The following is a 24,671-nucleotide window of genomic DNA, read 5'->3' on the forward strand; positions in this document are numbered from 1 at the left end:
CTGAAAAGCCTAATTTCCTGCTGCCTTCTGATTACTGCATTAAAAGACATTCAAACCAGGCTTAGTGTTAGGCAAGATCTCTTGTATATGAGTTGTAGTCCTAGCTTTTCTTCTAAGTACCAGACCCTTTAGCTATCATCTGGGAGGGAAAAAAGTTATTTTAGTATGAATCACATTTAAAAAATAATTCTTCAGGGAACAACTGTTGTTTTGTCCAGTTTGCATCTTCATTGAGCAGAATGAAATAATTTGCAATACCCAAAGGGAATTAATTTCAAAGAAAATTTGTGGAAAATCCCCTCTAATTTTTTAAAAATATGAGATATTCTATGTAGAAATAATCAATCTAAAATATTCTACATGTATATTTTATCAGTGGGCATTTGTCTTTGAGTGTCATCAGCAAGGCTCCTAAAAAGTGGATGGAAGGCCTACTGCTTGGAAGAAGATGACCTAGAGTAACTTCAAATCAATTTATGAATAGAGTAAAAGCAAGGAAGAGAGGAGAAAAAAGAAAAGGAAATTAGCACTTCCTTGGATGGTCCTGCTAACCCTTATTCTGTGGGGACTGATTTCCAGTTTTAGTTTGCATTTTTAGATGTAAACCAGCTTCAGTTGGTTGCCACTGACTTGAGTTTTCAAGGGAGAAATCTTTGCTTTTTGGGGTCCTAAGCAATCTTTTTCTTTGCTTGCCTTGGACAAAAATGAAAACAGAATATTTTTGTTGTTAGAGGCAAATATTTTTACCTGGTCCTTGCTCTGATTAAAAAGCTTCAAACTTAAGGGCTGGGGTAGAAATAAGATGTATTCATGAACTGAACAAATCTGCTAGTGAGCTCATATGATTATATGACTGTCTTGACAGACTGGGAGAAGTAATAACATTTTTTTCCTTAAAAATAAAACCCAGAACTCCAACAAGCAAATTCCAAAGCTTGTTAAAAGTATTTTTATGTCTGGTTTTGATTTTTTAGTAAATATACCTGATTTATAAGTTAATTGCTTCTGTTTGTTTCTGATTTTATCCATTTGGGACCTTGAATTGATTCCAAAGTAAACTGAATCTCCTTTTGAGTTCATGACATCTGATTTGACTACTCATGTACTAAGAGCTCTTCCTCCAGCAGTTACAGAACAGATAAGAGTTTTCATAAAGAGTCAATTTTGCATTGTATCCACCTGGAAAAACGTTACACTTCTGTCTTCTATTTTTCCCTAGAGGAGTTCTAGAGGAGTTGCAATATGTAGTTGTTGGTTTTGGGGTTTTTTTTGGTTTGTTTTTGGTTTTTTGTTGTTTGTTTGTTTGCTTTGTGTTGTTTTTCCTCCTTACATTCTGGACAGCAGTAATGCCACATCCATAGTCTGGCAGTCAGATTTCTCTTCAGTCCTCCTTACTTCATGACCCAGTTTGAGTCAAGATGTTCAGAGAAAGCTGGCAGTTTTTTGGTTTTTTGGTTTTTTTTCATATACCCTTTCAAAGATGAGTGCTTGAATACTATTCTAGATTCTATTCTGGGTAGTGGCACTAAAACCATGGCATACTTTCTCAACCTGGTGAGAGTGCTTTTCTCAGAGGAAAGTCAGATTGCTTTGCCATTATTTGCCCACATTACATGATGCATGTGTACTCACAAGAAAATGAACTAAAATATAGTTTCCATTGTGCTTGAGACATAGACAGCTTTTAACACTGTGAGGGTTTGCAGAATTACAGAGATATTTTAATTTCCACTAATACTTGCAGACAATCATATTAATAGATCAAAGATGTAGAAATGTTGGAAATCTGTGCATTGCCACTCTACTACTTAAGGTGTAAAATATCTTCTTTATTGAATGTGCTGTAATTTTGACTTCTGGACTCTCAAAACAGCAGGGAAACTTCTGGATACGGCTTGAAATAGATTGAGAATCTGCCACAGGTAATAGATCAGTTCCACACACTATTGTTGTAAATTAAGGCAATGACTGTCCAGATATGACATTTTCTTCTTTCTTTTCTTTTTATGACTATACTATATCTACTCAGTTTGACAGCTAGGGTAAAAGGTGTAGGTAATTTATTAAATTTAAGATGCTTTCAATAGACAGCGTAGGACTTGCAGTTCATTACTATTTATTTCTATGAAAGGGAAAATGTAGGCAGGTTGAAAAGAAAAAGAATATACTCTAGGTAAGAAGGAGACTTTTGTCAGTCCATAGTTAAAATAACTCTGATATTTCTGTAGTGCATTTTCCCACATAAACTTTGGTACATTCTTTACCTAAAATTTATTCCACCCTTTAATATTGAATCAAAATGTCGAAGCAGATTTTTTTTTTCAAGTCTTATATTTTTTTTCTTATGAAAAGATGAAAGAATATTTTAAATCTTGTGCAAATCAGTCTTGTCAAGATTAGAGATGTCCTTTCAAGAGCAGGAAACAGTTTTGTCTTCCTCGTTTTAGGTAATTTAAAATGTGTTTGTGAAATCATGAACACTTTATATTATATAAAAATAAATTTATTTTATAAAAATATTTGTATTTCCATATAAGTGTGCTTATAATACAGACAATGAATCACATCTTCCTGTTCCATAGCTTCCATTGCAGAGGACACAAGAAGATCTTAAATAGGTTACTGGCACAGACCCTCTGCCAGTTCAGTATGTGACATAGTCTGTGAACCCCATTTCCTGCACTTGTAAAATATTTGATTATTTAATTGTGTTCAGTGAAGGGAGGGAAATCACAGGGCAATTCTGTACTCTGTCTAGAATGAGGGCATTATCTGAGTGATATCTGACTTAAATAAAGTCATATATAGAAGAGATTATGAGTATCATCAGTGCCTTCTGCCACAGTACTTAATTCTTCTTATGGATCTTCTTACAGTTACCAAAATTAACCCTTCATGGACAAATTTATTATAATATATGAAGATGAGAACTATAGGATTTCATGCTACTTCTGTTTCTCTTTAACAAAGATGTAACAATTTTAGCACAAGTCAGTTACCAATAGCTCAGATTTCTTCACACATATCTTCCCTCTTGTTTAATAAAAGTTTTTTTCAAATAAAAACCTGAATTTATTGCAGTGTTGACTAGATTTTTGGCAAGTTTTTTTCTTAGTGCATAAGGAAAATTACTTTTTCATTTAAATTTTGTTAACTCAGTTTTACTTATTTTTTCATTCATATTTGAGGAAAGAGTAGGAATTGGATTATGATTACTTCCTTTTCTTATCACTTCAGAATAAAAACAATAACTAGAATCTCTTCAGAATAAAAATAACTTGTCCTAGAATCTTGAAGGAGAGCGAGAAACAATAATTTCTGTTCACTAATACGAAATATTGTTCTTGGATTTAATCTTCATTCATTTTAAATCTTAAATTCTTAATTTTAATGACAAACAAAAAAAACCCCCAAAACAGAAGATGGATAATCTACTCAGTATATTTAATGTTAATGACTGTTTTGTTAAACTTTTTGATTGAGCGGCAAGGCAGCCAAACAGAACCTAGTACAAGTGAATACAGTGAATATGTAATTTACTACACAAAAAGGTAAATTCATCATTCTATTTAATAGAACTTAGGATTTAGAGAATTGTAGGACTTCACACATAAATGTATTTAGATAATGTGTCATCAAAATTTTCAAATATATTAACCATGCATTGAGAAAACAAATATTGCAGGTGCAAACCAATATTAGTATTGATATAGAGTTATCTGCTGGTTGAGATTTACCACTAAAACTGATAATTTTGAGCAGAATGCCTTGATCCTCTACAGCAGATGTACAAATTGATTTGTATTTTCTTCGAGTTCTGCCTGCAAACGAACAAGTGTAAGTTAGGTGTCACGATGATTTGATGTCCTTAGCTAGAGCCCACCAAGAAATATTGTCAGCAGCTTGTGTTTTCATATAGTTCATCAATATTGTGTAGTTAAATACTAGCTCGTGGTGGGTTCACCCTCAGTCTAAAGGGGCAAAGTTGAGGGATGTTAATGGGTATGTGTAATCTTTATTAATGCCTCAGTGACAAGGTACTTTTGATGGTATTGATTCCACAGTCAAACTGGTTCTCAAAATACATTTCATCAGAAAAGCAAGAGTAATTCTGCATAGCTGTAAAAAGAAAATATAATAAAGGTGAAAATGCTGTCATTATGTGTTCATCATTTGGTGCAGAATTGCACTTGAATTAACTTTACTACTACTTTCTCAAGCTGACATATTAGAATCTTTGAAACCTACTGATACGTTTGTTTCTTAAATATGAAAGTAAAGCTCTCTCTGGAATGGCAGGATAATTAAAGTTCCTGAATAAAATTTGTAGAAATGCTCTGAAAGAAGTTTAAAAAACCAGTTAATGAGCATAGCACTACTTTAAAAAAATGGGGAGAAGGTCAAAGTTTGTTTAGTAGATCTTTTTACTTTGATTTGAAGACTGCATTTCCAGTTTTGATATGATTTTGCTGTACAAAGATTGGAGTTATGAAGCTGCTAAGGTCAGAAGGTGAAGTAAAACAAGGGAAGTTGAGGATAAAAACTCCATGGTGCTCCAGAGAAGAAGAAGTGCTTTACTGCCAAATACTTTTGCATGGGAAAGTGATTTCTTACTAGGTCACCTGCACAAGATGAATCAAATTTTCTAATTTCCTTCCACTTCATCTTTAAAAATAACATATCTATCTACGTAGACACACGCGTGTATATGTATAAATGCTTTGCATACAGAAGTTCATGAAATACAAAAAACTAAAAGTATATGTCCAGTTCTTACAAACTAAGTCACCTGTAAACTTAGAGATCAGAGGACAAAACTTAAATAGTTCTTATCCTTTGATATGATATCTACACAAAGGACATCATTAGAGGTTTCTTGTTGTTTGTTCTTTTTGTAACGAGGTGGTAAGAACTCCCAGATCTTCTGACAGAAACACAGGAACTGCAAGTAGGCCTTTCTTTTCCTGGCAGATCTATTTCTGTTGTCCTGAGGGAACTGAAAGAACAGATAGCTGACAATTTGTCACCTTGACTAGTTTCTTATTGCATTTTTCTCCATATTGCACATATAATGTTTTGTAATAATTATTTTTTCTTTCCTTCAGTGCTTACTAAATCCCTTGCAAATGGCTCTTCAGCATAAGTAAAGAGTGACTAAGTAAGATGACATTTGAGATAAAGCTTTTTACCTTTAGCAGTACGTTTTGCTTGACAAAATATGTGAGTTGGTCTATTGATTGATTTTTTTAATTTAGGCAATTACACTTTTAACTGAGCTAATCAGAGAGAACTTCAGAAACAGCAAATTGAAGCAATGCTTTCTACCAGCACTTGGGGAGCTGCTTTTCCTCATAGCCAGCAAGGTAAGACTACCAGTGATCCTTACAAACTTGGCAAATGTGAAAAAATTTGCCATGGAAAACTAGACCAAAAAATCAAATTAGTTAGTTATTTGTATAGTCAACACTTTCTTGTCCTGTCTTCTCTAATACTTATTCTACTTTAAGAAACATGCTAATACCATCATTTACTTCATTTGACGTTAATTAAACAGCGTTCTTCAAGTGTAGAATTTTAACTTCATAGAAGGATTTAATCAACCACCATAAACACTGCTGGCCTCCAAGTGGCAGATCTAAGGGTTCAAACATCTAAGCTAGAGATGTTGATTAAATAGGTTGTATGAGGACAGTCTATAATATCAATAAATTAATATATTCATGTATCTCTGTATCTAGTCCATATTAAATCTTACTGAAGCATGGTTGGATTCACAGCACAGTGGAAAAGGAAATGAAATTATCCTGACTAATTTCACATGGACTTGTGTTTATTCCTGATTAAAACTGATTTAAACCTTCAGTCTAAACATAGTAGATATGCATTAAAAATAATTGGAGGTTGTTTGTAGAAAATACTGTCAATATTAAGAATTGGAGTTGACAGATCCTTTAAACCATCATATTTGTTTTTTTCCTTATTCTAAGAATAAAATACTCTTTTACTTAACAGAAACAAAAGTGTCTTCAAGCAGAAAAAGTCTAACCTTGGCTTCTCTGAAGCCTTTGTATTATCTGAATTATCTAATAGCTCTGAATGCTGACATGTTAGTTGAACTAGTCTAAGGGGGTTGGTAATGGAGCAAATGTGGCAAATGAATCATTACTCTGGCTTTAGTTATGGCTTTCTGCTGAATTTCCAGGTTTTATTTTCTTTATCCTCTAGCTCCTTTGCATGTTCCACAAGATTTGGTTGCCTTGGTTTTTGCAGAATAACAAGCATTGTCCTATTTTTGTTGGACGATTGTCAAAGTATTTGTCAAATATGTGCTCACAGAATTTATAATGTGAAATTATGTTGTGAAAAATGCATCCAGAGTCACAGTTTATATGTTTTAATACTTGCTCAGTTTCCTCAGGAGGATAGATTTGTACCTGCTATCATCAAACAAATGAACTTAAACTTAAAACTCCAACTTGAAAATTATATTTGGCAGGAATATTTTGCATGGCTTGATTTTATTTTGAAATTAAACTCTGATAGCTTAAACAATTTTGTTAACACTGGTTGTATAATACCAGAATGATTTGCACAGATTTTTTCCATCTGAAAATGTGACCTGACAAATTTTTCTGTCTGTATATGAATTTTACAATGTTTGAAGCATTACACCTTGCATAGAAGTGGCAACTCTGCCACGTTTCAAGGTTGGTTATATACACACACACACAAATATTAATGCATTGCATTATGTTATAGCTAAGAAATTAATAGTGTGTAGGAACAAATATTTGGACACATATGAGCTCAAGACACCATGTCTTGGTAAAATTTCAGAAATACCAGTGTGATATATATGCTTGGAAATACTAACTATTCAATTTTTTTTAAAAAAGCACTTTCATTTTTCTATTCTATATGTACTTCAGAATACTGTAGTGTTGTAGGCATTTTGTTGCTCATCAAACTGATGAACAGTAGTGCTGTATGACCTTGCCAAGATCATATAGCAAGTCAGGGGTAATATAATAAGTGAAACCAAAAAGTTTATTGCCAACTTATATCTTTAAACAGCAAAGCCTTATGACTTGACTTATAAAGAAAAATAAATCATAAATGCATTTAATTCATTAAGGACTATACACTTGGGTTTTTTTGTTTCCATCTTTTTTGTGCTTTCTTTGGCCTGCTTGATTGTTTTATCAAACTGCTAAATATTTTCATTTAAGCTGTCAGTTTTTGAGGACATATCTGGTCTTATTTATTCATTTATTCCCTCTGGGGTTTTGTGAAGTGTTTCTAGGTCCAGCCAGAATTTTTATATGAAATAATGGTAAAGATTATTTCTTTTTCATGTGAACATTTAGTAAGTCATCAATTATCAAATACTTCAAATCAAGTTCAGCTCTTTAGGTGCAGGGTGATTAATGAGGTAAAATACAAGATCACTGTTTGCACTTCTGTGGCTTAGAAAATACTGGGAAATGTCCAGATAGTTGTAATGGTCCTGTGCATTCCTAAACTCTGATATTGTGTGGGTACTTGCTTATGAGATCTCATAAGTAAGATCTTACACTCCATCTCTGCATTTTTATTCCAAAGAGAAGCCAAGAGCAATGCACAAGTAGCATAAGCAGACTCCAGGGAGCATGTTCTCATACTCTTGAGTGGATTGCCTTGGGGGAAATCTTTCAAGTTCTATGTAATATTCTTATTAATTTTGTGTTGTTTGTGTTATTAGGGTGCAGAACCTAAAGTTTAATCAAAATCAACATGGGCTGTGAGCAAAAAGTGGAAAGATTCCCCAGTGTTTGGTGATATATTTAGGTTTATTAAGTGTCAAATGCTGTCTGTTATGTTTATGTAATTAAGAACGGTACTAAGGTTCATACTCCTTTTGCCTTTTAAAATTTCTAAATAGAGATTAAACCTTGCACAAAGTCTTTAATCAGTTTGAAGAATGGAAGAGCTATTAATGTTTTAGGGTTGCACAATTTCTTAAATCTTTTTATTTTATATCACATTTAATATGTATGGTTACAAAAGACCTTGAAAGAATTTCTAGTTAAATTAGGTGAATACAATGAGAAACAGACCCATGCAGTTCCACAATAGATTGTCATTTTAACTCTGTTTTGACTTTTAGTTTTGTCCTGCCTCTTCCAGGTAGAAAAGATTGCACCTTTGCCTGTTTGAAAGTAACCTACCTTTACTTTCTTAGAACTTGGGCTGTGTTTTCTTAAACTTACACACAACCCCTTGGAAGGCAAATGTTGATTACTTGTCAGCACGTTCTTACTCAGATAAGATGGTGGAGATAGAATGAAGTGGATTTGATGTGTCTGTAGGATGTCTAGCCACTCTTGTTATTACTGTTTATATTGTCCCATACATTCTAATACAAAGTTAACAGAAAAAAAAACTTACAAATGGGATATTTAACAGACCCATTTTCTCTATGGCTATATGTGGCAAATAAAGTTTTGTTTTCAATAAAGAAGGAAAATTAATTTTACTAGATAATTCAGTAATAGTCTTCCATGTTAATGTGCCATGCTTTAATTAAAGGCCTGAAATGCTCATATCATATATATGTTGAATTACTGTAAGCTGTGCAGAAATCAGCAAATTTAGAAAGTATCATTTATTTCTGCATCATTAACCCCTACTTTGCTTATCCTATCCCTTTTATTGAAACCAGTTTGTTAGAGTGCTAAAAATAATTTGAGAATATAATTAATAGAGTTCATAATTGTGTAATTTCTGAAGAAATTACTGTTTGTCATCCTTTGTCTACTTACTAAAATTAGTTTCTTATTTTATGGCCTGTTATCTTCACACCGTCTAATGCCTATTATTTCTCACTTTCTTTCCCAAAAGAGGATATATTTTTCCCTCGTTCTGTGTTACTAGCCTGGATATGGAAGTTGTTGCAGTTAAATCTCAGTGATATCCAAGTGTCCCCTTTTAAATATAACATTTTAAAATAGCCTATTGCAGGGACAGGGGGATGTGAAGTTCACTTGTAATGGAAGAATTAAGCCCTTATTCAACTAGCAGTGAATAACAGGGTGATTTCAAAAAATATACAGTAAGATCTTCAAACAGTGTTCAAATATTCTGAAGGCTATACCATACAGTATATTTTCTTAAACACTCTCTTTGTGTGACTTTGAACATTTTTTTTCAAATTACTTTTTACCTACCAAAAAAATTAATCTTGATTTTAAGGACAAGCATTTCTGCGCTTAATAGCCAGTTATCTCTCTGAAGTACTCAAAATGATTGAGAGGAATGAAAAAACAGACACTTTTTTACAGTCTCTGTATGAATTAGAATGAATTGATGAAATGCAGAAATATTAGGACAAACTCTGTTATGGATTTTGGAGACTACTTAAATAAGCTAATAAAATTTCAATCTCTGTGCTGCACATGAAATAAAATGAAATAGTAATAATGTCCAATAATTTAATATATTTGATTGCATATGTTAATTTGAAATGTGTATAATATGAACCTTATTATGAACACGCTACCCATTTTTTATGTGACTGAGATTGTTGTGATTTTTTGATTTAATCAGTTGTGCCGTTGGCTTCATTTCAGGAGGAAAAAGGGGAGCACCCCAGGGAATGCTGGGCTGTTCCCTCAGCTGCTTACACTGTGCTAATGAGGTGTCTTCGGGAAGGGGTAAGGCTCTTTCATGGTCCTCAGTAGATTTTCTCCACAGTAATAACCCTTTAGGCATTGTGTGAGGATTGTAGCCTGCAGCATTGCAGTACCTTGTCAACCAAGCATTGCTCTTGAATTTAAATAATCATAAGACCATGACCTAAGCAGGAGATTAATGCAGTGTTGTTCTCTGTACATTCAACATTTATGTATTGCTGCTTGTGTTGGGGAAAATGGGATAGTAAATATAAATTACTGTTAATAAATATGAAATTTATTAATGATGTAGGCATCTTTTGAGATATGTTCTGACAGCTTGTGCTGTCCTCTTGCAATTTGATTTTCATACATCTTTGTAAATCTTTGAGTAAGATTTAAGTTTCTTTCTTGAAGTGGATTATATACAGTTTTTTAAAACTGCATTGTTATCCTACTGACTTGTCAGCATTCTTTGGAGGCAAAAAAGTAGTAATTTGGTTTATTCTCATACCTGTGCTTTACTGTGTTCTTCATTGTTTTTGGTGAAGGCTTAGCTGTGCTAGAAGAAAGGAAGAAAAATATGCATATAGTTTCATTTTGAAAACGAAAAAGAATTGAGTGGAGGGTTTACATTCACTGTTTATATGAGACCATGTTACTTTATTTTTGCCCAAGGCAAAGCTCAAGGCAGAAAACATGTCAGAGGTTGCTAGAAGGTGGAAAGCAAGAGGAAATACCTTTTTTCCTTCCTTTTTGAGATCTTTATTGCCTACAGATTGTGATTAATAAAGGAAGAGCCTAGATGCATTTTAATATCTTCAAACCTTCATGTGACCAAGAACACAAAACCGAGTTTGTATTGTGCACAACTTCCAGCTCATAATTAGAGTAAGATGTCACTCTAAGGCACAGTAGTGAGATGCTATTTAATTATAAATTTAGTAATGGAAGACTTGCTGTTTCTGAATATACAGTGTGCAGAAACTAAATCAAGACATCCATAAGACACTAATTTATTCCTATAAAATAAAATCACTTCTTAGTCCTGAAACATGTCAAATTTTTCTTAATAATTTATCTTGATATTTTTTTCTTGAAAAAACAACAAGAAATAGAGGTACATTTGCCATGCAATAGTTCAAATTAAATTTAATTAAGCATAAATTTAAAATTATGTCTAGGCTAGCCAGCTACATCTGTGCACATCTATACTTTCTGTTTGTGAGTATGCTCATTTTTAATGTAGATATGTATCTTTTAAAAACATGTTTGAAGCTATGCAAGACTTGAGGATGGAATGGACCTCTGGAGGTCATCTAATCCAACCTCCTGTTCACAGTAGGTCTAAATAGATCAGGTTGCTCAGGAACATCTCTATTTATGTCTTGAATGTCTCTAATAACTATGGTCCCACAATCTCTGTCAGCAATGCCTGCACCTCCTTCACAGGAAAAAGTTTTTACTTGTTTGTGCTTGGAGTTTTCACTCCTGGCCATTGCCTCTTGACCTGTGGCTATGCAGCTCTGAAAACATTTGTCACCAGCTTTTCTCTATTAAAAGTACATAAGTTTTTCATTCTTATATTAATAATTTTTAAAAATTATACATAATTACATAATTAACTAATTGTAATTGTTCTAAGCCCAGTTGTGAGTTAAGAAAATTTTAAATCAGGATGTTTTCTGAAGTGAATATAGACATATTGTCTCAGTATTTACAAAAATGGCAAACAAACTTTTTGTAATAAGGTCTGAGCTACCACATTGCATTGTATATGCCTTATAAATACTCACTTCTAGTTTTAATTTCCAGTTAAGAAGCTTTATTTTATGTATTTAAAAAAAAATCAAGAAAATAAAACCAGTTAATGTCATTCAGTACTATGGTTTATATAGTTTTGATTTTTGTAAGCTAAGTTCACTGTTCCTGAGTTTTATTATGAACTGCTCTGAAGTGCTCTTGGACTTCTGAAGTTTTATAAGATTTGTCATTATCAAAACAGAATTGCCTTCTGAAACAGAACAGTAGAACAGGAAGAAGTTTGAAATATGTGTGTGTGTCCCTTTTATTTGCCTATAAAGGAGCAAAATGTTCAGAAAATGCAGGTAGTGTCATTTTCATGTACCTTCTGTGCCTGAAAACCTAACAGTGATAAAAAAAGTGTATGGGTCAGTGAAAGGAGTTTTAGGGTGATGGAAATAGAAGATTGGGAAAGTCTTTTATCTGTAGGGGAACACAAGTTCAAATTTCCTGCGTTTCAGTGTTAACTTGAGACAGAAGATGATTTTCAAGTCAAGCAAAGAACAGTTGAGTTCACTTATGTGTCAAAATAAAGGGAATTGGTACACTCATAAATAAGTAAATGATAAGCTTGATTTGACATGTTTAGTGTTAGTATAATGTTGTGGTCTGTCAGAATGGATGTAGTAAACATTCCAATATTTATTTGCTGATCTTTTCCAGTAACTGTGTTCAACAGTGAAACAAAATGCCTGTTCCAGGCATCTGTATTTGTTTAAGTTCAACTACTAAATGTTTGTGCTCAATCTCAAAGATAGGAAGGTCCTTATTTCTCCTGCTAAAATGTATAACTGTTAGACCTACTATGTTATCCAGTCATGGAAGATACTTTCTGTTTCAGAAAGTATATTCCTATTTAATATGGAGTACCTAATGCTAATGTGAAAACCATTTCCCTTTTATGTATTTTTCTTCATTTATTCAAAACCCTCTCCATACACGCAGCATTGTCCCAAACCAAGTGCAGAATCTGGGACTTGCCCTTCTCAAACTTCACATGATGGGTGATTATCCAGATCTCTTAATTTGCTGAGGTCTCTCTGCAGGACCTCTCTGCCTTCAGTGGCGTCAACAGCTGCCCGCAACTTAGTTCCATCAGTAAACCTACTTTAAAAGGATCATAAAATATTTTATCCTAACTTCTAAGAAAATGAAGTTATGGTATTTTTTGGTAGCATGTTTGTTATCATAGTGACTGTAACGTCAGTGCTTCCAAAATTTTTGCTACACTGTTAAATTTATAACAGTCGGTAAAAATATCTGGTAGATTCAGTTATTTTAAAAACATGGGAGTAGATTTTTTACGATGTTAATCCCCCCCCCCCCATAATTAAAATATAAAGACTTGATTAAAAGGAGTTTTCCTTTTATTTTAGTAGTTTAGTTTGCAACTTCCTATCATTCTGGTATTTGCATTTTCACTCAGGGCTCTTTTTCATTAAGCATCCCTGACTTCACTGGAAACAGATATATCTGCAAGTGTTCAACATGACTGAAAATTAGGAGCTTTAAGTGTACTTTATAAAACTAGTTGAAAACTTAACTAATTGAAAATAAAGCATGTATAGCTTCTTCTTTTATACAATTCTATTTATAGTTTTAGATTTCATGCAGTTCATTATGTGGACAGAGGGTTACTGATATATGGAACTGCTTTACTCATATCTTGAATATCCATTTCTGTTCACTAAAATAGCTTATTTGCTGGTAAGATCACTGGATGACTCCTTTAGTTAGGAGGCCAAATACTAGTTTAGATCAGGCTTCCCTTGCAGACAGCTAATTAAGCAGAACATGGTACAAGTCTTGTTTAGATAGTGCTCAAGAACAGATACCAGAGGACTGAAATGGAAGGTCTCAAGTGGCAGCAATAGAATTACTTTGGCAGCGTCATTGAGCATTTAGAGCACAGTGATGATGCATGACCATTTTCTAGTCAAAGTAGCAGGACAGTCTGGAACAGGGCATAACTCATCCCATCAGTGGCTGAAAGGAAATAAAGCACATCTTCAGGACTGAATTTGATAAAGAAAAACAATAAAAATTGTATCTGGAAATTTGTTAACATTATTAATCCACTATATATTGCTTTGATTATGATTAATTAATAGGATTATAGTTCGTTTATTAAGTGTTTATGCCTGCTTAAATTAGGAGTGTAGTCCCAATTGGCAGTCTTAATAATCACTTGATATGTAAGAGAGACTTAACTTGGCAATTATGTTTCAATTATGGCTTAAATTGTTAAATGCATCAATTTAGTCAATTTGATAAATGCACGTATTTTTACCCTAACTCTACCCCCCCACAAAAAGACTGAAATGCAGAATTATAATTCACAGAAAAAATATTAAACTGGGCATTATTTATAAAATGTTTTCAGAATTTAAATTTTAGTAAACATGTATGAGTATCTGTGTATTTAGGTCTTTTGTAGGTCAAAATAATGCCCTATTTTGCAGTAATCAAAACTACAAAAAAAGAGAAGCTTAAATTGTCTTTGGTTTTGTGGCTGCAAATAAGAAGGAAGACCACAGAATTCAGTGGATTTTTTATATAAGAGTGTAACACCTTTAGATGGAAATTGACTTTGGTATTTCTGTTAAATATTTTGAGTAGAGCTGCAGTTCTATGGAAGAGCAGGAAGGATTATAATGAAAATGGTGAATACAACCTTTTTTTTTTGACAGCATTATACTAAGAGTTTTCAAATATTTCTGCATCTAAAATCTATATTTTAGAACTAATAAGTTAGTAGAAGGAAAAGTGGATATTGAATATATTTTAATGAAGCTTAAGTTCTTCCCTTCTGCAAGTTCTCCTCTTTTGTACTACTTTCTGAAAGGTTTCATTATCATTGCTCACAGTTGTTGGTGGCTCTGATTGTAAAGATAACTCTCAGAAATCCAAAGCTTAGTAGGCTAAAATAGAGATCAGTATAAGAAAGAAATCTACAAGATATTATGATGAATTATTTGTGAAGCCAGACTAAAAGGACAAATTGAATTATAAAAATGACATTAAAATTCATTCTTGCTAAATTCAAGATGCTATTAAAGACATTGATGAGAGATTTCACTTTTTTGTAGTTCAAGACTGAGATGAAGTGAGGCAATGCACAGCCAAAACAACACCAGTGATATATCTTCCAGTTAAAGACTCTGATTTTAAGTGAAAATTATTGGGTTAGTACTAAAAATATGAAGGATTCAGAATCTCATATGGAAATTCAGGACTTCTTGTAGTAAATGGGACCTAATAATTTAAGTCTTAAGCAGTGGTCAGGATTGTCTGCTTAGAAGGGAATTATGGAACAACTTAATTTGCAAGACAAATCCTGGTACCAAGACAAAGAGGGTTTAATGTAAATTTTCTTTCCTAATGTAACTGAATCTCTCATAATTGTACTATTTAGAACATGTTCTAGTGATGAATGCTGATCATGGAACACCTTTAACATAACAAAACAAAAGCTTTTCATTTGTAATGATTACATTTAATTTGGGGTGATTATTTGGAGATGCAAGGTTTTGTATTAAGTTATGCTTGTATTAAACTGTCTTTGCAGTAGAAGAGAAAGTGGGGGAAAGTAGGATCTGTGAACATAACTTTGTCATCAGGTGAGGTTTCTTGAAAACTTACTTTTGCAAGTATCAAAAAGAATTAAGAGCCACACCAAGACAGTATACATTGAATAAAATGTGGACATAGACTGTAATTTACAAAGAAATTACAAACATTTGCAAATGAGTTTTCCTTCTCCTTCCTCTAGGAAGAGCGGGTAGTGAACCATATAGCAGCAAAGATAATTGAAAATGTTTGTACTACTCGTTCATACCATGCACAAGGATTTATTACAGGAGAAATTGGACCTGTCTTGTGGTACCTTTTCACACATTCTACAGGAGATTCTTTGAAGATAACTCCTATTTCGGTAAGGAATTTCCTTTTGTGGTAGAGTAGTGCATTGGCCTTTAGTCTGAAAAACCTTTTGAATTGGAACTGAAATGTATTTGAGCATGTTTGTGGTAGATTTGTGGGTTTTATGTTTCAGACACATTAAAATAAATTTAAAAATTTCTGAAATTGAAAAATGCATTTATTACAGTTCAGTGCTTATGAATTATTCTTGTGATTCATCATTTTGCAGAACATATATTTCCTTATGCTGGCAATAATTAATTATGTTTAAAAAGTTTAACCTTTCAAAGAATCTATTAAATTCTTGCAAAATTGAAATTTCTCTTTTTTCATGATTTTTCAAATGAGAATTGTTTATTCTCTTTATCAAAGACTTGTTTAGAAGACTTAGTTGAATTAATAAAATTTCTTTTTATAAAATTGTTAGAGCCTAGTCTTTGCCTAGAATTTTTAAGGCAATATAGAACGATAACAAGACAAAATAGAGTGTTGACATGCAAGCAGAAAGTTTGGAACAAAAGGATTTATGAGGTTGAAAATACTTAGCAGGACTGTAACTTTAACCCAAGAGCATGTAGTGACAGGACATGGGGGGATGGATTCAAACTAAAAGTAAATAGGTTTAGATTAGATATTGGGAAAAAAATTCTTTATTGTGAGGGTGGTGAGGCATTGGCACAGTACCAATGTTTCCCAGAAAAGTTTGGCTGCCCCATTCCCTGGCCGTGTTCAGGGCCAGGTTGGATGGAGCTCTTGCTTTCCAAATGGAAAATGGTAGCGTCACAGCTGCAGCAGCATACACATAGACACATCTAGCATAAAGGTGATAAAAAAGAGAGAAATAAAAATTCATTTGAAGTGTGGCTGAAGAGGTACGTGGTATCATAAATTTATGATTAAAAAAATCAATTTATTGATTTTTTTTTGTCTTAGTGTATATTTGTGGCAGTCTTGCCTGCAATATAAACTGCTCAAATATTGGGAAAATGTCTTGACATTTTCAAATAGAAAACCTATTTAGTAAAATAAAAACCTTTGCTCTGTAGTATCTGAAATTCTTGGCAAAAACAGTCTTAGAACTTTCATGGGTACAGAATAGTCTGTCTCTAAATATGTAAAGTATATGTGTGTGTCGGGCTATTAGGCTGCTTTTTTAGAAAGGGTCTTTTTGAGACTTCACCCATTTGATCTTTGAATTTTGTGCTTTGATCACAACTGCATGCATGGGAAAAGACTGGAGATAAATTATGACTTCCTTTACTTACTGAGTTTTTAAAGTAGCCTACTCAATCCTCTCTTCTATCACTACTTTTGCTATAAGGGTTGTTTTGTACCATGTACTTTCTATGCTTGCAAATCATTAGACTGGGAAGTTGTTATTTGTTTGCTACTCGGTCATAGTATTTTTTTTTTTTTAATCTCTTTCAACTCATGCTGAAAGTTCCCTCTTGTTTCTCTGCTATCTGCTTGGAGAACTTTGCTTTGTCATTTACCATTCTCTTGATTCCTACAGTAGACTCCCAGGGCTGGTCCATTTGTAGGGGCCAATTGGCCAGTTATGCCTGCACTGTGTACCACAGCAAACAGCATATTCTGGAGAACCTGTCTGTCTCAATGGCATTCAGACACTGAGCTAAAAGGGATCATAGGAGGAACTATCACTATGCTTTTTCTTTTTTTTCTTTCCCCTCCTGAAAACTCAATTTCTTCTTAGCAATGCAGTGTGCTTGAGGTGGACAGAGCTTTCTTCCCTGCTCAGTAATAAGCAGAAGCTACATATCTGATAGTCAAGAATAAACTTGTCATCAGTGGAGATTCCCTACAGCTTTTGTGTCATCAATACTGTATGGTTTGCTCACCTTGCCCTTGGATGAGTATCAAGAGACTATGAGAGGAGTGGATTGTTGTTTGTCCCTCTCTATGCTTTGCTTCTTTTGACAACCCAGGTCACTGGATCCTCCCAGGTTTAGGTGAACCACTAAGAAGCCTTTTCTTCTCTATAGTGTTTATGCTATAGGCATCTAGCCTCTTTTAAGCAGTACTGATGAGAAGAAAATTTTCCTGCTAGAAAAACTGGAAGATTGCAGAAAAATGTGTAAGAGGAAGCTAAAACCTGAAGAGCTTGTTGTAGCCTAGTTTGCTCCTTTTTTCTTTTTGTGTCCATTGATAGCTACCACTATGTACTAGTCCAGTGAGGCTTTGTTAATTGCTCAGTGCAGTTGGACAGTGCTGGTGTTTGTGTGATCTCTTCCAAGTGAGTAGACTGAACATATCACAGATTGTGAGTTCCTCAGTTCCTTCACCTCTTGTTCCTGTAGGTGTGATACAGCAGCCTGATCTTTATGGGCTTCTTGTTCAGCTAGGCCTGTTAAGTGCAGTGAGTTTTACCGCAATATTTATATTCCAAAGTTGAATCATCTGGCAGTCGTGGGTTGACACTGGGACTTGGAATGACATTGGTTTGCCAAGCTCTTACTTCCTAATTCTTTTTCTTGTATTTAAAATCTTCATATTATAAAATATCTTAGCCTTCAGAAGCTACTCTAGAAGCTTTCTTACCCGTGACATCTGTCAGGATGAAGCAGTGTGTTTTGGGAGGTCATGATAGCTGCAATTACTGGAATTTCCTAGAGAAACTAATCTGATTTGTGGAACATCCTTTCAATGGCAATTGACAATCTAAGTAAGAAAGATGTTTTTTATCATTCTGTTACCTTTTCTTTCTCAAAGTTGCTTAGCAATGTGTGCTTGGATGTTGAGGCCGGCATTTTAAAAAGACAACCAAGTTGAGTGTGCACACTGAGATCAGCTAAGGTAAAAATTTCTTCAACATTTTATGCATATCTGTGGTATAAATGTACATGTGGACAATATAAATAAAATCATAACTGTTCCCAACTAATGTTCATTTCCTGTGAAGGCAATAGGCTTCCTGGAGATCATACTTTTCCCTTGTGTACTTACTGAAGACTCAGTCATGCTGGAGGTAGGGCTTGTTCCAAATTCACATATTGGAGAGCTTTGAATGAAAGCAGCTGTGAGGAGAGTTGCAAGAGAAAGACACATTTACCGTTTTATATCCTTGGTGAAACTGCTTTCTTCTAGTTTTTCTGGTCTTCATGGAAATTATTGCTATCCATGTAGCTGAATCTATCTCCTTTTTTCAGTCAGATCATTTTACACAAGTGTTCTTGGGTCTGAATGGGCTCCTGGATTTTCCCCTCCACGATTTTAGAGATTGTTTCTGTTATCAGAAGACTGAAGTTTAATACTTTTATATGAAGTGAATTGAACAAGGAAGCTTCTAAAGTAGGATGCACTAAGGTGATACTACTTTAATCTTTTTGCTGCTTTGTAGTGAAACACTAAAAGTAAGAAGTAGATAAACTTATTACTCAATGCCTGATATAATTCATGGTTATGTATTAATGCTGCTGTGGCATTTAGATATATAATCTTAACTTCATCTGATAAAAATCAATTGATATTGAAATCTAGCACAGGAAGATCTTTTCCCAGCTAAAGTTTATGGAGATTTTAGTGGTATGCTAATTTAAAAAATAAAATACTAATGTATTCTCCAGTTATAGTGTACTGTATAATTTCTACATCCATTAAATTGTTGCTACAGATATGTAGGCATTTTTGTCCTACATGACCACAAAAATTGACATCATCAGTGTCCTATTTAGTTTTATTATGCAGTCATTCCTGCCTTATTTGAATGTATCCTGAAGAATTTATTCTTAACTGACATCTATATTAGAATGTAAAAATACATTTCTGTTAAGAAATTGTCTGTCATATCTTTACTTAGAGTTAGCAGTCTGTCTGCAAAGTCTATCAGCAGTAAAGGACTATGGAATTCTCATTGTGATTATTTCAGTCAATAATAAAAATATATCAAGAAGATTCTCTGTCTTTAGTCTCTGGAGTCTAGAAATGACACTTCACTTTGTCCTGCCCATCAGAGGTGACAAATGGGGATTGTATCTCAGTATTTTTTTCTCACTTTGGAGTCCAACATGCCTCAGGTAAATATCACAGATTTTGCCTGTAGGAGAGCTGTGTCTTTTTATCATTTTGCTAGACTCAGAAAAAAAAGTCTGTAAGATGTCACAGTGATATTCTGACAAGCTCAGCAGCAGGAAGAATATTTCTTTTCAGTATGCTGAAAGTTTTTTAATTTTTTTAAAAAAACTTTAAATTTTGTTTCTAGGAGATAACTTTTTCTGCTGGAAGAGAAGTAACAAAACATAAGCTCCTTAAATGGAAACTAATTTGGGAAAGCTCACACAGTCTTTTTTTGGGGATTTAGCTCCTTTGTCATTTTCTTAAGTAATTGGTATTGAATAGTTTCTTTCAGAGACTTCTGTATTGCAGATACTTTAGTGCATTCATTCTTAAACTTGAGAGTCATGGAAGATATCCTGAAAGGGTGAATGTTACCCAGTCACATGTAGCCTGTAAGACTAAAGGGTATGGCAGAGATGATCATAGGACCCTGGAGTATCTCAAGTTGGAAGTGACCAATAAGAATAATGAGGCAAAGTTTGGAGCTGCTGAGAGAAGAGGTGCTGGTTAAGGCTCCAGCAGAGAGCAGGGGTGGAGAAGCCAGTTCCAGGAGAAGTTCTACTGAAGCCTTACTCTCACTAAGAACATTTCATGTTCCAAGATTGCTGCCTGGAGATGATGGTGTGAGCTCTATTCTTATGTCATCATCATCTATTTCCAGTTCCTGCTCCACCACCTTTTGACCTATCTCCATCTGTTTTCTCCCAGTATTGGATCTACTGAAGTGGTTTAGAGTGCTCTGTACTCTATCCCACATTTAAATTCTATCTTCTGCTTTTCTGCTGTAGTGTTAGGTTCGTTCATACAGCAGAGCATTCTGTGATGTACAAACTAATGGGCATTTAAAGCTTCTCCCCTTGGTTATTGGTGGGCTGGACCTTTTCTGCTACCTCCAAAACTTCAGTATTATACTAGAAGACAGCCTCCAATGTCTTTCCTATGAGGTTTGCCTGGAAGTAATGTGATGGCCACCCTTGTTTGGCAAGGTGTGTAGCAGAGATCTAAGGCAGTGTAAAATCTGCAAAGAGCATGTTAGCACATCAAGTTAGCTCCATGTTGCTTTGGCACAGCCTGTCCCTAGGTCTCAGCAGTTCATTGGTAGTATGACCCTCAAGGATGTTTCTAGTGAATACACATACCTCCTGCCCATTCATTTTGAAAACTCTGAATAGAGGTGAAGAGCTGGATTGTATCCTGGGGGAAATTGAGCGTGCTGTACTAAGGGACTGAGATTGAGTGTCTGTGTTTAAAAAGAGAATTAAAAAATAATAAAAGAAGAAAACTAAACGGCTGCAATCGATGTGGTTCCTGGACCAGAAAGGACAAGGAAGAACAGGAGCAGAGTAGATGAACAGCATCAATAAAATGTCTGTCAAGTTCATGATTTACTGTCTTTTATGCCTTTTTTCTTCTTTTTCCTTCTTTTTTAGTTGGTTTCGAGTAATGTTTCGAAGGGCACTGGTGAACTGGATGGTTTCTGGTGTTCTTAGATAGAAAGCTTTTCTCTGGTGGTCGTATTCTGTGTAATTGACTATAGTTTCTCTTAAATGAGACCTTACTATTGAGTGCACACCAAGTAAACAGCAATTTCTAAATATAGCTGGTTTGAAGAGAACAAAGAAATCATAAATATTACTTACATTTCACAAAAGGGAGTCACCTTCAAAGTTTTTCCTGAAAAACAGATTTTCATGTGAATCCAATATTTGACATCAGCTCTTCTTCTATGCTAACAGTATATTCAGACCAAAGGAAAAAAATTAATGTGTAAAGAGTCTTATTTTCTTTATCTGGAGAGAACAAATGCGGTTATAGTATCTTGAAGGTTGCATTTTTACAGGTATCAAAAGGAGATTGATTTGGAGATGAGGCCACCCTGAAGATTGTTTGGTAATGTTTGCTAGGAAATAGCTAAGTTAGTAGACACTGAACAAGTTTTTGCTCACTTTAATGGAGCATGGTCAGTACCTACATTTTCTATTAATATTATTTTAATCACTGATACTTGAAAATCAACCATTTGGAGAATAGTTTGCAAGTTTATTATACTAATCACTGTTTCCTAATAAGTACCTAGATCTGAAGGAGTATCTAGAGCTAAGGATAGACTTTAGACACTGAAATAGTACATACATCATTATTGTCCATGAGCAGGGAGAGAGAAGATGCCCCCCTTTATGGGTACCTATAAATTCTGTGTTATGTGCTATGTCTGTATTTTCTCTCCCTGTTCTCCTTTCTAGTACAGTGTTATCTGATGCTGTTTATATTCTGTGCTTGACAAAAGACTCAAGCATGGGCTGTGATGCTTCATCATTATTGTTCTCTAGAGGAAAAGAGTAATGTGACTTTTTAATGTGGATGTTAGTGTATGAAATATTTGAATTTCAGCTGCACAGAGTGTATAGCAATGTATTTAGAAGAATTCCAGGTCTCTGAAAATAATTGGTCTTATCCCCTAATATGTGTCTTAAAAATGAATCTGTATGCATTCCTTTTTTTCCTTAAACTATTGGAAAACTCACCATATGCTTTTATTTTCAAGTATTTTTCTTGAGATAATAGTCTCCTTAATTTCATTTTTTTTTTTTCACTTTTTTAGGCTTTGTGCAGAATTACTCGTTCCTCACCTAATGCTTTCCAGAGTGTCATTGAAAAAGTGGGATTAACAGCTGTACTGAATTCCTTGGCAAATGGAATGTGCAAAATTCAGCAGTACATGCTCACGATGTTTTCAGCAATGTTGTCATGTGGGATTCATCTACAGAGGCTAATTCAAGAAAAGGTTTGAGTTCAGATTAATATTTCACTGGCATGGAATTTAATGAAAGGAAAAGTTAAAATTGACACTGCGAGTGGTTTTGGGTTTTCAAAATACGTCTCAGTGACATTTGCATATCTGAATAGCAGGAAATGAGGAACGTGTTTCTTTTATATTTCTATTTGCTTAAAATCTAAATTATAAGATGTGTAGTTTTTCTTTCTCTCATGGATCTTTGAGAAATGGTACTAATGGGTGTATAAATTGTTCCTGCAGCTAGGATTCAATCAATCCAGAATACCCTAGCCTGACCATAACTGATAATGGGCCCTAAGAAAAATCAGTAACGAATCAGTAAGGACAGCTATTTGACATAGCTCTCTTAGACTTTTAAAATAGAAAATACGGAGTGTCCTGATTAAATCTGAAACTGTACTTTATGCTCTCCTTAAAGGACCTTAAGTCAATTTGTAAGTGAAATATCTTGCAAGAATTAGCATTTTAATACCTTAGGTTTTTCTTTTTAGTGTCATTGAATAAAACAACTGGATTTGGTTTATGTGTAATATAATTTTTGGTAGAAGTGGTTAAAAGTTTTCTATTTTGATCCTCAAATTATTTTGTATTTAGAGAAAAAGTCTTTCTTTTTTGGCAGTGTATCTGCATAGTTCATAAATGAAAGTAATAATCTCCCTCTGTTTGGAAAGGATAAAAACCACAAAGAAAGAAGGAGCTATAGTTCTTGTTTTCCTCAGATACACTGTTGTAATGTATGTTGTGATGTGACAATCACCTTGACTATAATAATCTGTTGGACATTAGTTGAGAGAGAATTTAATTTCCCAATGTATTTTTTTAACAATTGTATTAAAATTAAAACATAATCCCACCCATGTGGCCTGAAATCACTCATTCTCTTCCTAAAATTAATTTCTGTACCATGTCAGAATCGCCAGTGTGTTTTTGTGAGTGCATGTCAGCTGGCCTTAAACTTTCCAGATCCCACAACAGCAGCACTAACAGGTGGCAAATTGTCCTGTAATGCTGTGCTAACAGTGTGCATTACTGTGAGTTGATGATATAGTCAGAGGAGTATGGTCAAAAATCATTCACTTGAACATTCAGCAGAAGAATCCAATGTGCAGCTAGCCTATGGCTACAGCATGATGTTTTCTGTGAAGAGTTTCTTGTTATATAGGACTTACTTTGCTAAAAGAACTCCCATAATGATACTAATTTCTTATGGACAATGGCTAGAATTCCATTTATGATACTGCAGTTCTTATGAACAATTCTAATAAAATTTGACAGATTAGAAAATTGAAATACGGACAAATGTAGACATTCTTTTAATAGCATATATCAAACTAATGATAGAAGTGGGAATAGTACCCAAAGGTGTAAGTGAAAAACACTGTACAGTAAAAACAGATAAAGTAGGTCTGGTTCTATTGCATGGGCCCACATTTGGTAACTGTACCTGCATTACAGCTCAGAGAAACTTAAATCTCATAGAATTGGTTGTTTTTTAAATTGAGATTAGCTCAGTTGTTAGAGCCTGGTGGTAATAACACCCAGGCTGTTGGTTCAGTCTCTGTGTGAGCCTGAACTCACTTAGGAGTTGGACTTGATGATCGCTTCCAACACACAATGTTCTGTGATCTGGAAATTAGATTGTAGGATTTTGGAAGCTGAAAATAAATTTGTATTTTTCTTGAATAGAATCTAAAAATACAAATATGCTCCTGTGTTGAACTGCTAGGTGCTATCACATCACATGGAGAGATATTATTTTAGCTCTGAAAATCAAATTTAACAGTCCATGCAATTTTCAATATTTCATGCTCATGATGCAAAAGTCCACACCTTAATGAGAGAAAGGAAGAGTGAGTAGTGTGGACCTGCAGATTATTTTGCATTCTGTAAAATTCTTGTGTAGCTCCAGAGGCAGAAGGACCTCAGTGTCACATAGAAGGTAGTGACAAAGTGACTCTCTGTTTAATATAGGTGCAAGCAACATATTAAAAGATACTTAAAGATATAAATTCAAGATGGAGATAATTTAGCTTTGTGTATGTTATCTGGAAACACCCTTGGCTTGTAAGAATTAGGACTGCCCTTGTTTTCTTCAGTCTTCAAGAACAGTAGTAAAAATCAGGTACAAAACAAAAGGCAGAATTGAAGTTCTGTGATCATCTATACTAATACAAAACTTCAGAAAACTAAAATAGCCAGAAGGGACTGGGTTTTGTCCCTCTCTGATACAGAGACTTCTGGTTTTAGTTTCCTGTTTTGGAAACAAAATAGTTGAAATTATGTTTTTAAAATAAAGTGTGGAAGAAGAACTCAAAATCACAAATCTTGAATGCATTATAGCAGTAGATTAAAAAAACCCCACTGCTAATTACTTTCATCTGGCTGTCAAGATTCCCCTTTGGATTAATGAAAATCAGTCACAGCTT

The 24,671-nt window shown here is 34.1% G+C and overlaps 1 protein-coding gene across 1 annotated transcript in view; it reads left to right on the forward strand.

Moving 5' to 3' along the window:
- Window positions 1–24,671, forward strand: part of ULK4 (unc-51 like kinase 4) — a 210,172-nt gene that overhangs the window by 29,941 nt on the left and 155,560 nt on the right. Inside the window, exons 18-21 of the mRNA XM_059474664.1 lie at window positions 5,256–5,363; window positions 9,609–9,692; window positions 15,226–15,387; window positions 22,051–22,233. Of these exons, the coding sequence (XP_059330647.1) occupies window positions 5,256–5,363; window positions 9,609–9,692; window positions 15,226–15,387; window positions 22,051–22,233 (537 nt within the window). The remainder of the gene's footprint in view (window positions 1–5,255; window positions 5,364–9,608; window positions 9,693–15,225; window positions 15,388–22,050; window positions 22,234–24,671) is intronic.

Source organism: Ammospiza nelsoni, chromosome 1, assembly GCF_027579445.1.
Source record: "Ammospiza nelsoni isolate bAmmNel1 chromosome 1, bAmmNel1.pri, whole genome shotgun sequence".
Taxonomy (NCBI): Eukaryota; Metazoa; Chordata; class Aves; order Passeriformes; family Passerellidae; genus Ammospiza; species Ammospiza nelsoni.